Source organism: Podarcis melisellensis (assembly GCF_964234715.1).
Source record: "Podarcis melisellensis genome assembly, chromosome: 3".
In the NCBI taxonomy this organism is placed as follows: domain Eukaryota; kingdom Metazoa; phylum Chordata; class Lepidosauria; order Squamata; family Lacertidae; genus Podarcis; species Podarcis melisellensis.
The window spans coordinates 64,808,808-64,825,496 of record NC_138530.1 but is presented as its reverse complement, the minus strand read 5'-3'; the positions used below and the strand labels follow the sequence as shown (position 1 = coordinate 64,825,496).

The following is a 16,689-nucleotide window of genomic DNA, read 5'->3' as shown; positions in this document are numbered from 1 at the left end:
TGCTGCCTGCATCTTAGTTTCATATTTTTATAAGTTGGAAACCACCCAGGGGTTACGTCAACATGATGAGTGATCAATAAATGAAACCAATAAATAGCCAATATATTTCTTGGGGAAGGAAAGTAGCCGTAGACAAGTATGTATTTGCAGCGTGAGAAGGGATGACAAATTCCTTATTGTTCCTCTTTAAAATCATATGTATGCTACTGAGTGTCTCTCACCTGCGTGATGAAACATTCAAGCCTTTCTTTCTCTGGAGCTCACCCAGACATTTCACAGGACTCTGAAGCTCCAAAGGGCTCGCTCTTTTCTCCTCTCTTTGCTTAACTTTCTAAAGCTGACTCTGGATCCAGTAAATTCTTTTGTGTTTATACCTGCCAGGAAAAAAATCAGGGCAGCTTTATTACAAATGAGGGTCACTGCTGGTAACTGAGCTGTTCAAATACAACACAATATTCTTAATAAAAAAATGAGGAGCGGCCAAGAGGGAATGATTGTTTAAGCAAAGGTCTTGGCTTCAACTAGGAAACAGTCAGCAGATAAAGCTTCCACGATTTCTTAGGCCAAAGTTCTAGCTGACTGCCAGGGGCTGAAATGACTGTTGCTCAAAAACAAATTCTTACATAAAGTTTCCACTGCCCTGAAAGCTCATTTGCAGTCTAAATGTCATTTGAAATAGAGCTTGTGCAGCCATTTCAATATTTTTAAAAGTTTACAATAATGTAAAATCACTAGGTTTGATTTTCTAACAAAATGAAGCTGCACAGTATTTGGAGGGGTGCTACAGTTACCTCTGAGCAGACTTATTCAGATGAATTACAAGACTTTTATTACTTTGACTTCAACTGTATGAAGACTGGTCAATCTGCAGGTTCCCGTGCAAAGCAATAAAATAAGGCAATGTAAAAAAGCAATGATCTTGAGAAGCATTAAGATATAGGTGCATTACAGGACAAGCATAAATATAATGCATTTCACCTTAATGTGTATTGATTGCATTCTTGCAATGCATGCTTTTGCAGCAAAGCTCAGTAGATGTAAAACAAAGGAGCACAAAGCATTTCTGCAATTATTACTTGGTTGCTTAAAGCAATCCTTGCAGTGTACAATCTGTTTCCCACCAAACTACATTTCTGAAACCACACTGGAGACCAACCAAATGCAATCAAGTTCCGGAAGAGCACCAAAGTAGTCATTGCATTACATGTAACATAGAATGGGATGGTTGGAAAGAGCTGGAGGTCACATAACTCAAATTTTTGCCCTATGACAGGTCCCGCTTTGCCCCAAGCACTCTCAGCAGATTAGCCCATGTCAGATGGACCCATTGTTAGAGAATTGCCTTGGACTCAGAAAACCTGGACCCAAGTCCCTCTTCTAGTTGAGATTCATTCCGTGGCAAGACACTCTGTGACCTCCAGCTTCTCCTCTGTAAAATGGGAACGAAAGTTACCCTATTTGCAGGGTTACTGTAAAGGTAACAGCAATAAAAGCTGTGAAGCATTTTTTTGCAAATTAATCACGTTATAGTAGTAGAAGGCTTGAGCAAAGTGGTCATTGTCCTTGAAGGGCAACTTAGTGAAACACATCCAGATGGCCCAACCCAACAACGTCTTGGGTGATATCCAACTGTGCCCATCTGCTAGCAGAACAGACTTCCACTTGCACAACAAAACTCCTCCTTCCTCTTCCTCTCCCTCTCCCTGCAGCCTCATATGCACCTCCCTCCAAACTGTTTCAGAGGGTTGGGGAACTGCAGGAGGGTGGAGAGTAAGAGGAGGCCTCCTCACACAATGCTTGATACTGCCCCATATATATATATATAAATTTCATTCATGTTCTCTTCACTTGCTCCCATTGCTGCTTATGGATCTGCCACATTTTCTTGCTAATTGCTCCCATTGATACTGACACTCAAGCATGACATTTACACGTGGAAAACTGGGTCACTGTTTAATTTTGTACCAAATTCTCAAGCTGGTATTATGGTGGATAAATTCCTTAGGGGACTGTCCCTTATCTCCATCTCTTATTCTCCTCAGATGATCCTTTCCTCCCTGGGAGAGCAGAATTAAATTTCCCTTTCCTGTATTATTTGTACCCATATGGTATGTGAAAAATAAAAATAAAGGCTTGGTTGAAGAATCATGGCAGATAATTTACATCAAAGCTCATTCTCCATGTAAATAGGAAACCTTTTCCTTTTAAAAGAAATAGCTAACATGCAGTGTGTGACACAGCTTTTGTTTCCCTTGGGGAACAGCAGGGCGTCCATCCTTTTCGACATGTCCTAGACAAGGTCAGTAGCTCAATACAGCAGTAAACTGTATGCCAACAATCAATGACATCTGCACCACTGGTTGTCAAGCAAACAAGTTTTCTTTTTTAAAAAAAGAAAGCAAAACTGTATAGCATTATACTCTCCTTCTATCCCACTCTCTCTGCATACAAACACACATACAAGTCCAAATAGTTTGAAATAAATACCCTTCTGGGGCACGGACGGCAGCAGCTAAAAATAACAGATGGTGACATCAGCCAAGGAGGTGTTATGTTTTAACGGAGATGAACAAAAGTGGTTGCACAAGTCAGCTCTCCGGGAGAGCTGTCTTTTGATTTATCAGCAACGCAGCCATTCAGCTGTGCCAGATAGTTAGGTACATGCTACAAAACAGTTACTTTTGATCACAACTGCAGCCAGCTACTGTGCACTTGAACACACGCATCCAAGACTCAGGCAGTGAAAATCAAGAGCCAAATGATTAAATAAAAAAACACTCCCTCTGTCAAAAAGTGCACCCAGCCTTTCCTTAAATAATCCATTTCTTAGTAAGATGATTACTGACCTACATTCACATCAACAGGAAAAACTAGACAGATGCCAAAATAAGCCGTTAGACACAATGCTATAGCCCCTTCTCAATTTATGTTTTTTTAAATTCTCGTAGTCTAAAAATGAGTATAAAACAACAATGAGGTTTAAAGTAGGAGAAAAACCTTACCTTTTATAGAGGAAAAAAATCTTTCAGAAGTATTTCAGTCCAAATGTGAAGTAGTAGTGAAAGCAGTGAAAGTCTTCCAGTTCTGAAAATACTGAAATCGTTCAAAGAAAGGAAAAACAATCAGCTTCTCAACCAGGAGAGCTCTTGGAACTCTACTAGATCAACTTTGCAACTTTTTGCAAACTGAAGAACGGTTCCGTTTAGCATCATCCCAACAGCTGGTTTCCATGTGACGTCAGCACACGGAGGATGGTTTTAGAATCTCTTCCAATCCCCAGCCCTGTAACTTTATATCTTCTCATATTATATGTAAACAACTTTGTGTCCAGGACATTTTTAGGTTTTATAGTGGAGAACAGTTTTAAAAACTTGCCAGAGCAGCCTGTGTAAATATTAGAGCAGTGACAATAGCCAGTTTTAGATTTCTTTTATTAAACGGCAGTCATCTTTTTTTTTCTTTCTTAAGAAGCATTCTTTCCCTGGAGAATTTTCAGATGCACAGATAGGATAGCAATGTTCCACCACATTTTACAAAAAATCTACATATTTTCTCCTTCTTCAAAATAATAGCTGTGGCTCAATCTTTTATTGTTTTTAAAAAGCCTTCTTTCAATAGAGAAGAGCAGTTTGAAAAATATTATCAAACTCACAGTGCCCTGCCAAAAAAGACAAAACTTTAAATGAGAATGAGAATCAAACCTAACAATCTTCCTTAATGCCTGTGTGCTGTGAACTCTGTGTGGTTGCCTTTGAAGACTATTCAACAGCTGCAGCTGGTGTGGAATTCAGTGACCCCACCTCATGGTGGGTGGAGGGGTCACTTGGAGCAGAGAAGAACAATATTCCAAGTCTCCACTGGCTGCCTGTTGCCGAGCAGATCAGCACAATTTAAGGAGCTGGTTTAGATTCATAAGGCACGAAACAATGTGACCTCTGCATACTTCATGGCCGTTTTATAGAATTTGGTTTGAACATGCACTCCTATCATACACAGTCAAGCATTGACCTATAGTGCTTAAAAACACATACTTCATAGGAATATACAGACTACAGGAAGATCTCATAGGTCTGCGGTGTGTACTTGTATTAGAAGTCTCACTGGCTTCTGTGAAGTTGTTTATTTTCTCCTACTTGATTTCCATTGCAATTGTTTCCCTTCTGTTTTCCATTAAAAATGTGTTGGTGAAACAGCAGAGGGGCATTTTCAGTTCCTGCTCTGAGGATCAAACTCCCCTTCTCTCCACCACAATACAAGTCTGTATCATTCCAGAAAGTGTTCTGTAGCATCTTTGTTAAGTAAGAATTATACTGCCCAGGATGGGTATGAAGACTTAAAAGAAAAACTTGCTTGCCTTCAGACCACAGAACCCTTTCCACATCAGCATCTACCATGGATTCCTGCTAATCTGCCAATGTTTTAGTAGCATAACTGTAACCTGCATGTCACGATATATTATATATTTTTGTATTTAAAATTGTTATCTTCTCTGAGGTACAGTAGTCACTCTGGTGGTCAAAAGCCATTTGAAGGAAAAAAATGTAATGTATTTGTAGCAGATGTTTTTCAGCATTCAGGAACCCACAGGAAATGATTGGCTCAAAATACTTATATTGTTGACTCATTTTTAAATGGTTATTCTCTCTCCCCGCCCCCACAACCTATTAGGTTTCAAGACACATTGTCAACTATGCAGTCCTTGGCTTCCATCAGATTACAAATGTGTGTTTCATTCCATATTGAGGGGCACAGAAGAGTGTGTCTGAAGGATGTTTTAAGCCTGAAAAGTATGTGCTTATGATTCAGCTCTGCTATGAACTCTACTTCCCCTTGCACCAAGGATAAGAGCACATTTGTACAGTGGTGCCTCGCAAGACGAAATTAATTTGTTCCGCAAGTCTCTTCGTCTTGCGAGTTTTTCGTCTTGCGATGCACGGTTTTCCATAGGAATGCATTGAAAATCAATTAATGCGTTCCTATGGAAACCGCCTTCCCCCGACCTCTTCTGGCGGGCGGCATTTTAAAATCGCCCGGGACAGCGGAGGACTTCTCCGCTGTCCGGGGCGATTTAAAAGCCCCTGGGAAGGCAGGCAGGGGGGACAAAGACTTTTGCCCCCCGCCTGCCTTCAGAAGAGGTCCAGGACAGGCTTCGCGGACCTCTCCGCAAGCAGCGGGAGCGCTCCTTGCGGAGAGTTGCCAGCGCGCCCAGGCTTCGCGGCCCCGCCGCCCGGCTTCGAGGCGTTCCTGCCCCGCCGCCCGGCTTCGGGACGATGCCCCGAAGCCGGGCGGCGGGGGGAGGCTTTCTCGCCCCGCCGCCTGGCATTGGGACGATGCCCCGAAGCCGGGCGGTGGGGGGAGGCGTTCCTGCCCCGCCGCCCGGCATCGGGACGATGCCCTGATGCCGGGCGGCGGGGGGAGGCTTTCTCGCCCCGCCGCCCGGCATGGGGACGATGACCCGAAGCCGGGCGGCAGGGGGAGGCGTTCCTGCCCCGCCGCCCGGCATCGGGACAATGCCCCGATGCCGGGCGGCGGGGGGAGGCTTTCTCGCCCCACCGCCCGGCATCGGGACGATGCCCCGAAGCCGGGCGGCGGGGGGAGGCTTTCTCGCCCCGCCGCCCGGCATTGGGACGATGCCCCGAAGCCGGGCGGTGGGGGGAGGCTTTCCCGCCCCGAAGCCGGGCGGCGGGGGGAGGCGTCTCCAAAACGAAGCGCCTCCAAAACGGAAAACCCTTTCGTCTAGCGGGTTTTTCGTCTTGCGAGGCGTTCGTCTTGCGGGGCACCACTGTACAATGTCATCCTAAGCTTTTGGTTCAGTATCTTAGCAAAACCAATGTGACTGTTATTAGGACTTAGGCCTACAGATAGCCCTTTGTGAGAAATAATTAGCGACCTATGAGATAAAAGGCTGGCCTTCAGCTTTTGTGCCACCACTGAGTACCAGGCAAAGGGGAAAAGCGAAGGAAGAGCAGACAGACCTACAAGAGCTTCATGAACATCAAGATGACATCACAGGCCAAAGCCTGAGCATAGAGGCCACTTTTCCAACACGGTTCAGCTTGTTGCTGCTCCTTTTCACAAATACTGCTTGCCCAGCCTATCTCACCTTGTCTCACACAGCATCTTTGTGTATTCTTGCCTAAATAGCACCCCCACTGACGTCGCAGAAGTTATATCAGGCAAGGATTTGGAGCCAAACTTTGGATGCTGGCTTTATTTACTCCTCTAGGTAGATCATGCTATGCTGAGCATGCAAAATCTATGACTAAAGGTAGTGCCATAGAAGTGCAATTGTGGACACATGTCTTGCCCTTTCTTTCCCCTCCCTTCTGGTGGTAGCTGTTCATTGCAGAGCACATTTCTCAATCACATTGCTTATGCTGACTGGAACTCCAATGGAATATGCTGAAAGGTTTGTGAGCATAATCTGCCTCAGTTCCAACCTGTCAAAATGGCTTTCTCCAGGCACTGCCAGGATTTAGACAGACTGCAGAAGGTATTAAGTGGTATATTAGCAAATGGGCCAAATACACTTCCTCATAAATATTTTGGTACATTCAGTCTGATAAAACAAGAACAATGCAATCATGACAGGAAAGAGGTACATGGTAATTTCTCAGGTTCTAGCCTAGTGATACGATTCCACATTAAGGCCTACTTCTCACAAACAGCAGGTGAAGAAGTAAATCTGTTACTGGACTGTTCCATTACATATTGCAGCCCTGAACATATATTGATACGAGGAAGAAATGTTCTAGTCTCATTCAAGAAATATGCATATAGAGTTACGAGGCTGAAGGCTATGAGAAAATGAAAAGAACATTCTAGCCCTGGTGCACTGTAAAACCTTTAAGTACCAAAGAAGAGGCCTTCTAGATTAGGCCAAAGGCCCATCTGTTCCAGCATCCTGTTGTCATAGTAACCAGCCAGATGCCTATGGGAAGCAAGTGTGTAGGACCTGAGTGCAACAGCTGTCTCTTCATTAATGACTCCCTGCAACTGGTATTCAGAGGCATACAGTGGTACCTCGGTTTATGAACAGTCCTGTCTATGAATATTCAGATTACGGACTATGCAAAACCAGAAGTAGTGTTCCAGTTTGCGAACTTTACCTCGGTCTACAAACGGAAGCTGAACGGTGGATGGGCACCAGCAGCGGGAGGTCTCATTCAGGAAAGCACACCTTGGTTTAAGAATGGATTTGATTTAAGAGTGGACTTCAGGAACGGATTAAGTTTGTAAACCAAGGTACCACTGTACTGCTTCCAAGAATGGATGTAAATCATAGCCACAATGACTGGTAACCACTGGCAGCCTTATCTTCTATGAATTTGTCTAACCTTCTTTAAAGTTGGTGGTTTTTGTTGCACCTTGTGGGGGCCAATTCTGAAGTTTAACTGTGTTGTGTGTGAAGGAGTACCTCCCTTTGTCTGTCCTGAATCTTCCAACATTCAGCTTCATTGAGTTCTAAAATTATGAGACTGAGAAGTTTTTCTCCTGCATTTTGTTTCCCCTTGTCATTCCAGAAGCATAGTTAATTCAGTCTATTCCAAGCCTAGCAAAGGAACTGGAGTGTGATGTTCTTAAGGCCCTGCACATGTTGTAAACAACCCCTGAAGGTCATCAGCAGTTCATCTTTCTTTTCGTTATGACACATTCAGGCCCTCTTTCTGGCAAATATTTCTATATTCCAATGACTGGGTGTATTTCTGCTTCACAGTGGCACCTGCTTTCTTCCACTCTGGTTCCAAAGTGTTGGTGACACATGTCACCAGATCCTTGTCTTATTATATCTGCGACCAGGAGCTCCAGGCACAAAATATTTTCAGTGGAAAGAAATCTCCATGTTCTTGAAAGAGAGCTTTCAAACCACCATTTAATTTGAGAGTGGCAGAGATGGCTTGCACAATTAGGGTGGGTGGAGGGAGAACTGTGTGACTCATCCCACATTCCTTAATTTTCAAGCTAGTAAATGTTACTCTGCCTAAGACCTGTGAAATTCTGCACTTGCATAAGCCCATTATCAGGGACATCCAGGAAGACTTGTAAGTTTGAAAGGGCTGTAGATCAGCCATCACACACATGCTTTGTGTGCAAAAGGTCCAAGGTTCAATTCTCTTTATCTGGGCTTTGCCAAATACGAAGTGAAGCTGACTTGAGCCCAAGAAATTGGGTAGTTCGCGGCCTAGTGCAATTGCTCTGGTTGTCTCGCCCTAAAACCACCCAGGAGGGTCTGTAATGATCGAGTTGCAGCGTGATCTTGCCCTGTTGTAAAAATGCAGCAGTTACAGTAAAGTCTGACGTTTCTTGGGTGTGAATGCACAACCCGCCCTTCAGTGTTTAATGGCACATTTATTAAGGAGGGGTGGGGAAACAGAATTACCATTTTATTGTCAGCACATTTCTGTCATTAACTAAAAAAAAAATAACTTATGGGTTTGTGTCATCGACTCTTAAACTGACTTCCCCTCCCTCAAGGGAATGATAAAAAGAAAAACAACAACAATCCTCTCTGGTGCAGAGAATTTATGGGATATGTTTTGTCTAGAAGGGATTCTTTTGAAAGAAGGAAAGAAACTGGTGCATTGCAAATTGCGAGAAACACAGACTGTAGAGGGACATTGCCAAGTAATCTTACTGGGGGGGGGGGTGAAATAAGAGAGAGAGACAGGATGTTTAAGTTACAGGTAGGTAGCCGTGTTGGTCTGCCGTAGTCAAAACAAAACAAAAAAATTCCTTCCAGTAGCACCTTAGAGATACTTCTTCAGTATCTGAAGAAGTGTGCATGCACACGAAAGCTCATACCAATGACAAACTTAGTTGGTCTCTAAGGTGCTACTGGAAGGAATTTTTTTAAGGATGTTTAAGAACTCTCTTACTCAGTGATCTGTCTGATGCAAAGGCAACTGGTTGTATCTTAAGAAAATGCAGAAATAGGGTCCACACAAAAAAAGGAGAGTTGGACCAGATCATCATCACTAAAGCATATATCTAGCATTTCACAGAACTGTAGAGCTGGAAAAGACCACAAAGGTCCTCTAGTCCAACCCCCTGCAATGCAGGAATCTTTTGCCCAAGCTAGGGCTAGAACCCACAACCCAGAGATTAAGAATATCATGCTCTACCAACTGAGCTACGTATTCCAAAAGGGCAATGGGATTGGCAAACATTCCACTGTTTTCCCCAAATTGACTTGTTTTTAAGTGTGTGTTCACGTTAATGGAAACAGAACACCTGGGGTGATTTCCTAATATAATTCATTACCTTCCTCAAACAAAAATATGGCATATTTGGGGATGAGATGGAATTAGATGCTTGCAACCTCACTGTGGGGTAGACCTGTGAAACCGTGACCTGCCAAGCTGAACATAGCTCACTGATGTGCAAGCAGAATCAATAAGCTACTTTTTGGTCCGGTCTGCTTAGAGCCTGGCCTCACTCTTGTGGGGGTGGGCAGGAAGAAAGCTGGTAAACTACAACCTTTGCCTAGTGGGCTGTGTTCTTCTTGGAGGGTCCCATATTGTGTATGCTTTCTGTGGAGACACGGAAACTGTAAAAACCAGTTTCTGTGTCTACTCTGAAAGACATGCTTAATTTCTACATTGATCTGCTCTTAATGACATGCACAGCTTATTCAGGCTTGTTTTTCCCTTGACCTTAACCCAGCAAGCTACAGTAAAGAAAAATAATGGCTAGAGGCAGAGTTGAGATATGGCCAGGAGGCTTCAGGAATACAGAAGAATATCTGATAAGTGATGAGCTGACACAAGAAGTGAAATCCTTCATCGTTTTTCTATCTCACCATGGTTTTGGTCAATAAAGGCCAGATCTACATCATTATCCATGCTATTCTGACATTTGTCGCTGACATTTTATACCACTCAGATATCATCAGACTCTAAACTAAACCAAATCTACATTCACTACAAGATGTTGTCATTCAGTGTTCCAGGGGATTGATCCTGGACTTAGGAGCTATACATTCAGTTCCCAAAGGATCCTGGTAGAAGCTCTGCATATATATATATCAACTGCCAGGAAGTCAGGCAAACTCCATGTAAAATCAATTTTAAATTCACAGCTCTGTTCTGAAGAACACAAACTGCAATGAGTACAATATAAGCATTGCATGGAGGGGAAACCTGCAACATTTCTACCATTGTATAGTTTACTAAATGTACTGTGAAATAGCTATTAGCTGTTTACAGCCTCATTCCCATTTCCCCCCTAAAAATAAAATAAATAAATAAAAAGAATGAAGATCTGTTTTTAACCTGCTTACCTAGCTTTTTTTTTATGACCACGATCAATTCCATTGTGGAGATGGTGTCCTCTGTGTGTCGTTGCTTCCTGTGTGACTGCATTTTGGCACCTAAGGGCTGGTTTGCCTTCTTTCAAACAAGTAGTCTTCAGTGTTTTTACAACAGTAGTGATGGCTACAGAAACTTATAGCTCTTGCACTTCTTGTCTTGGGAGGGATGGACAAAACAAAACAAACTGAAAATAATACTACAATGAATGGTAAAATGATGAAAAAAGGTCTACAGCACAAAGAACAGTGTGAAAAGGAAGACAAGCTTAAATATTGTTGTGTAAGAAAGGGATGAAAATAATACAAGGATGAGAATCAGTAAAATGATAGGCTGGAACATCTGGGAAGGTACAAAGACAAGATAATGCTATATTAATGAAACAATAAATAACAAATTTCCAGAGAGTGAAAAATCAGTATCTGGAACCTAGACCTACAAAGACACTGTATGCTTGGGCTGACTAGTTTTAGCAGATCAGTTTTCAAAAGATCTCTTTTATCTTGGAAACCAATTCTCATCAACGGTATTCTGAAGTTGACTATCTTGCCTTAGATCTGAGATTACATCAAAACTGTCTTATGAAAATGCTGCCATGCCTTTATTTGCTTTTCCTTTTGCCACTTTGTGAAATTTCATTTCACTTTTCTTTTCCATCCACTTGCAATGGGCAGCACTACATTCATTGCATCTATGATTTACTGATAGAGGAAAGGTTAAAACCACATCCATTCATTCAACATGAAAGTCAGGACAAATTGAAACCTTGGCAAGCTGTTGATTTTTTGGGGCGCATTGAGTCTAAATTTGCAACCTCCTACCATGTATATTATGTAGTATATGACCGGAGAAGCATGCATATGCATCTGTACTTCCTGACACATAATTCTAATGGATTTTTCTACCATCTCTGAAGGGGAAAATATACACATGCATTTGTCTCTCACCTCAAAAGTTTTATCTTAAGGAGGCATTGCCCCACCACATACAAGAGCATTATAGCTGATGACAGCCTGGGCCAGCCCTAATTTTAAAAAACCTTCACACGTAATGCAGAAATGAACCCTGCAGCTTTGACAAAGCAGAGGCACATTGCAATACATGATTTAGATTATTAACCCTGCATTCCAATGAATTATAAAATGTAGGGGTAGGTTTCAGAAACTAGTGCATAGGCTTCTGCAAGAGACTCCAAGGCAATTCCGGCTATTTCACAAATGTGAGGCTTTTTAAAGGCCAAATTGCCACATGGGGAGGCAGTGATTTTCAGGCAATGGGGAGGAGGTCAAAGTGCATGGTGAAGAGAAAGCTAATCCTGCTCACTTGCAATCTCTTCCCTAAAAATGCTGCAATAGGAGCAATTAGGATTTTTTTTAAACCCTCATATTGGAGCCATTGGGGGCTTTCCCCCCCAAGCATAACTGATCTGTGATGAGAGAAAATTTAGGGAGCAAGGGATTAACCTTCTCTCCCCAACTGTGACTCCCCCCCCAAAAAAAGTCCCTCTGCACAGTCAGAAAACTTAAAAAGGACTTTCATTGGTACTTGTAAATTTTTTTGTTTTAAGTAGTCTATTTGTTGCACTGAGCGGTCAGGGTAAGGAGAGGCATGGCAAGTGAGGAAAGGAACTCATGGGCTTGACTGGGAGGTCGAAAGGGATTGTAGCTACATTATGAGCTGGATGTTCCCTGCATCTGGATTACTGGATGTGGGGAGAGTCTTCTGCCAACCTCCACAATAGATTTGGCATGTCTTGTAAAGATGAATATTTTGCTCTTGTAGCCCTAGTGATGGCTCCAGGTTGGTTTGTTAATTTTTTGTGGGGGCACAGGAAACAGCAGCAGCACTCTCACTGTGAGACCACCTCCTTTCTGCAATATGGTGCTGCTGGCTCCCCCTTGCCAATACCACATGATTGATTGCCAGGGCAGAGGCCAGCCAGCCAGCCAGCCAGCAAGAGAGCAGGTAGTGGCAGCCATTCTCTTGCCCCTTTGGGGCCTAATGGAAAGGCCAGGCAAGAAAGCCAGAGGAGCCATGGGGGGGGTCTTGGCAATGGGTCCAATGTGACTGCCAGCGCTGATGCCAGCCCCGCACAGTCTTGAGAATCCAATACAGTGGAATCTCTGTTGTTGAACGTAATCCATTCTGGAAGACTGTTCAACTTCCGAAATGTTCGACAACCGAAGCTCAATGGGCAGTTGGAAGATTCAATTGAGAAAATTGAGAAACGCGCCTCAGAAACCAGGCGACTTCTGAGGCACGTTTGAAAGTGGAAACAATTACTTCTGGGTTTTCAGTGTTCAAAAACCAAAACGTTTGGCTTCCGAGACGCTCGAAAACTGAGGTTCCACTGTATTGTGATTGGGTTGCAGACATTAATCTGGCAAATTTACAATTAAGCCAGAGAAATGTAAAAGGAAGACTATTATATAAGAATTTTAAGAAAATGTGGCTCAAATATCCATGGCATCTTGGGCTAGATTTTTTTTTTTACCTGGATGGCTTAATAGGTAAAAATCTACCTGACTCACTGACAAAGGTTCATCTGTACTTCGGTCGTCCGAAGACTTCGGAACTTCTAGTCTGTCAATAAAGGTCTGAAGCTCTTTTCTGAACGCCTTCATTTGGGCATTTATCCGGTAAAGAAGTTCATGCTCCCGTATCCGACTGCCATCATCTTCATCATCCATAAGTCCAAACAGGTCCCCATTTGCCACATAAACTCTTGCCTCTGTTATTATGGTGCTTGTGTCTGAAATCAGGCGGTCTATCGTCTTGCCCAGGCGTTCTGCCTCACAACGGATGTCCTTCATTTGCTGCCGGTCGGTCAAGCTTTTCTGCCACCCTGCCGGCGTTGGGTAGAAGCTTCTAGTGGGGGTCAGGCAACGTATGTTGCGGACCTCCTCCGAGTCACTTTCCCCACCGATGGGCCCCTCACGCTTGCGGTGTGGGGGCCGAGAGTCATCATCACTTTCTTTTTTCCCTGCGTCACTTTCAGCATCGCTGTCTCTGGGGCTGCCCCGGATCCCCAGATGAGAGGCTAGATCATAGCGCTGCATGTTGGACATCAAGACTCTGTTCTCGTACTGGAGCTGCATGACTTTACCACTGAGGTCATTGATCTGCATGCGAGCAGCTTTGAGCTCCTCTTGCAGTGCATCCATCTTGACACTATCGTAGTGCCTTGAACTGTCGTGAGCCCCACTCTTGTATTTGTATTTGTTCAGCTCTGTCGTGATGCGCTTGTTTTGTTCTTCTACATCAGCCAAGTTCCTCCTCAGCAATTCAGTTTCGTCCTCAACTAGCTGAAGATGCTGACGTAATTCTGAGAGGGATTCGTTCTGCTCCCCCATGAGGGGGTTGGCTGCCCCTGAAAAATCATCCCCCCTTAAGTCATCCAGCTCTGCTTTCAGCCCTCTATTTTCCACTTCCAGCTCCACTATTTTCCTTCCCAGAATATTGGCTTCTTCTTCTACCAATCTCAGACGGAGCTTGAGTTCTGATTCTCTTGTGGTAGGCGGGCCTCCTGCTTCCCCTTTGGGTAAGGGACTGTCTAGGTCACCATAAAATGACCGATACTTCTGCAGGTCATGTTCAAACCTGTCCTTTTCCTTGTCTATTTTGGCCAGCTTCTTCCTCATCAGGGCAGCTTCCTCTTTGACAAACTGCAACTGGCATTTCAGATCCTCACTGTCCTCCTTACAAAAGGAAAAGGTTATGCAACAGTTACTTCATGCGTGCAAGCCAAAACACCACTTGGCAATTCAACAAAAGAAAATACTGAAGTGTGGACTACTGGCCCTCGAAGAACATAGTGGGAGTCTTCCCGCCCTACATTCATTTCAATAGAGGCAAGCCTCCATTTGACCCAGATTTCAATTACAAAAACATCTGCGCTGTGCCATAAGAGCAAAATTTGAGGCTACATCTAAAGGAGATTCAGGAACCTTATTCATAGATAAAGCATAGCTAAAATCCCCCAAACCAATTATAAATAAAAATATTTGTGTCCGATGCATTCACACATTTTTTTATTTTTAGGGGTTTATCTACAATACGTTGATCTGTTTAAGTGCCCCTGAGGAATAGCTGAGATTCTGACCAAGGGATTCTTACTCCTGGCATTATAAAATGAAGGGCAACGTTATCCTACAAGGAATAGTTTGTGACATTTATTGCCATATAATTAGTGAAATAAGTAGTGATCTGTGTTTATCACTGTTATAGCCATTCAACAGTAGTCCAGGCTTTGCACTTTAGATGTATAGATACTGAGAATTAATTATAATTAATATTTGGGTCGTGTTCTTGCAAACAAGTGCCATAAAAACAGCAGCAGATTTCCTATGCTTGACTAAGGAAACACTTGCACTCATGGATCTTTGCATTCCATGCCCAGTATACTGGTTGGAGTAAAAGACTGGGAGACCAGGGTTCAAAGTCTCAACCAGCCATGAATCCCATTGGGTGACCTTGTGCCAGCTACTGACTCTCAGCCTAACCTAACTCACTGGGTTATTGTGAGGATATAATGGGAAGGGTGAGAAGTATATATGCCAGTTTGAGCTCCTGGGAGAAAATGTGGGGTAGAAAAGCCATAAGCTAGACCATAGAATAGGCAGGTACCTTTGAGCTCACCTCGGTGGGTGTCTGCTGTGACTTTTTCTCTGATTTCTGCAGGTCCTTGCTTCCCCTTCTTTTCATGGACTGCTATAAAAGAAAGATCAGGGGGAGGACATAAAGGTCAGATGTAGTCAACAGATGGATGAAAAGTGTACACAATGCAAATCCATTAAAGCATCATTTGAAACAGACAAAACTTCCAGCTATCTTTTTCATAACATTTGCGGCTCCACAATCCAGAGACATTTACCTTGGAACAATATCAGGATAATGCCATACAAAACAATACCATTCTGTAATTATTATTCTTAATAAATTAAATTGTCAAAGTAGTATCAGAAACAAATTATGCATTTTTTTAAAAAAACTACCCCCCCTTAAAAATCGACTTAGAAATCCTGTAGTTTAAAAGAGATCTACATGCTTTCATATCTTTTTTCACCACACCAGAGGTAGATGATGCAACCTTAGGGTGCTGCTATACCCTGCAGTTCTGCATCGCTGAGTTGACAAATGCTGTTTAAACTTTCCCAACGTGCCCTACATCTTTATGAATACTGGGGACCAGAGCTTTGTGAAAAACATTTTATGACAAGTTAATAGCCTCTTTTACCTGTCTAATGCATAGGTTACCAAATATGAAAACCTTTTTTATCTTTCCTTTGAATATGAAGCATACCTTAGGAGTTATTTTAGTATGCAATATACTAATCTTTCAGTAGAACACCTAGCAGTTTACCACTTTCCTCTATCTTCTTTTTTAATAATCAAATGCATGTAGTTTAAGTTGCTTTTAGTATCATGTTGCTACTGAAAAACACAACAAAATAAGGCCATCTGCAACTCAATTTAGCCAGAGTACTTGCATTTACATGAACTTAGGGGTATCATCCATTTTACATTATCACATTGTGGCAATTCTGGAGCAAAGGAAATATTCATCCTTGCTGGGAACATCCAGTCACACTGCAAGTTCTGGGAACAGGGCCAGCACTCTGGATGATAGCTCAGTCAGGAACTCATCTGGAAGTCTAACAAATGACCAACAGTGCCCAATCCTAGTATTGGGTGGGGTTCCTTGCAGAATGTGAGGAGGGAAAAGTCCTCTTCAGGTTTACACTTTTTCTGCAATCCTAACCCCCACCCCACTCACGGGGCTTTGCAGAGTGGCCATGGTGGAAGGTCAGGGGGTACAAGAAGATTGGGCTCAACCCCAATCACAGGCTGAGATGGCAATTGGTATCATGGCAGCAAGACTGGCTCAGGATCCTGTGGATCCCAGGCCAGCTCAACCATTCCCCCTTCCCCAGCTTCAGAATATGCCATTTGGGAACTTCCCACTGGGCTCTGCTGGCAGGAATGCCACGTATCTGTTGGGAGGGCAGAAAGGAGAGATCAGTTCAGTCAGCAGTGCTGACACCTCCATGCAATCCACACACACATCCAGCCTAGTGAAAGACCCAGTGAAATATAAGAGCTCAACTTAGTGAATACACTAGGCATGACTAAGTCTGAATCTAACCCAATGCACATTTTGATAGAGCAAAAAGCAGAAGACTATTCTTCTTTCTCTTACCCATCGCCCTGCCACACTTGTTCCTATTCACTGCAATAATCCTTTGTTATTATTATCAGGTTGACATCTGCTGGGCAATGTGTGTTTTTCTTTCTTTCTCTTGAGCTGTATGTTTCCAGGCCAAGTTAATCACTATGATATTACGAGGGCAGGGAGAATGCTTAACCCATGTTAAAAGGCATA

General features: G+C 43.1%; 1 protein-coding gene across 3 annotated transcripts in view; it reads right to left on the bottom strand.

Moving 5' to 3' along the window:
- Nucleotides 1-224: 224 nt before the first annotated feature.
- The window catches only part of MTCL3 (MTCL family member 3), a 28,286-nt gene continuing 11,821 nt past the window's right edge, over nt 225-16,689 (bottom strand). The window contains exons 5-9 of one of the 3 annotated variants that reach the window (XM_081907082.1): nt 14,946-15,017; nt 12,830-14,005; nt 10,272-10,649; nt 3,003-3,093; nt 225-374 (exon numbers count right to left, since the gene is read on the bottom strand). In XM_081907082.1, coding sequence (XP_081763208.1) covers nt 10,539-10,649; nt 12,830-14,005; nt 14,946-15,017 — 1,359 coding nt within the window. In that variant the 3' untranslated portion in view covers nt 225-374; nt 3,003-3,093; nt 10,272-10,538. The remainder of the gene's footprint in view (nt 375-3,002; nt 3,094-10,271; nt 10,650-12,829; nt 14,006-14,945; nt 15,018-16,689) is intronic. The other 2 variants (XM_081907083.1, XM_081907084.1) reach the window with 2 other exon arrangements.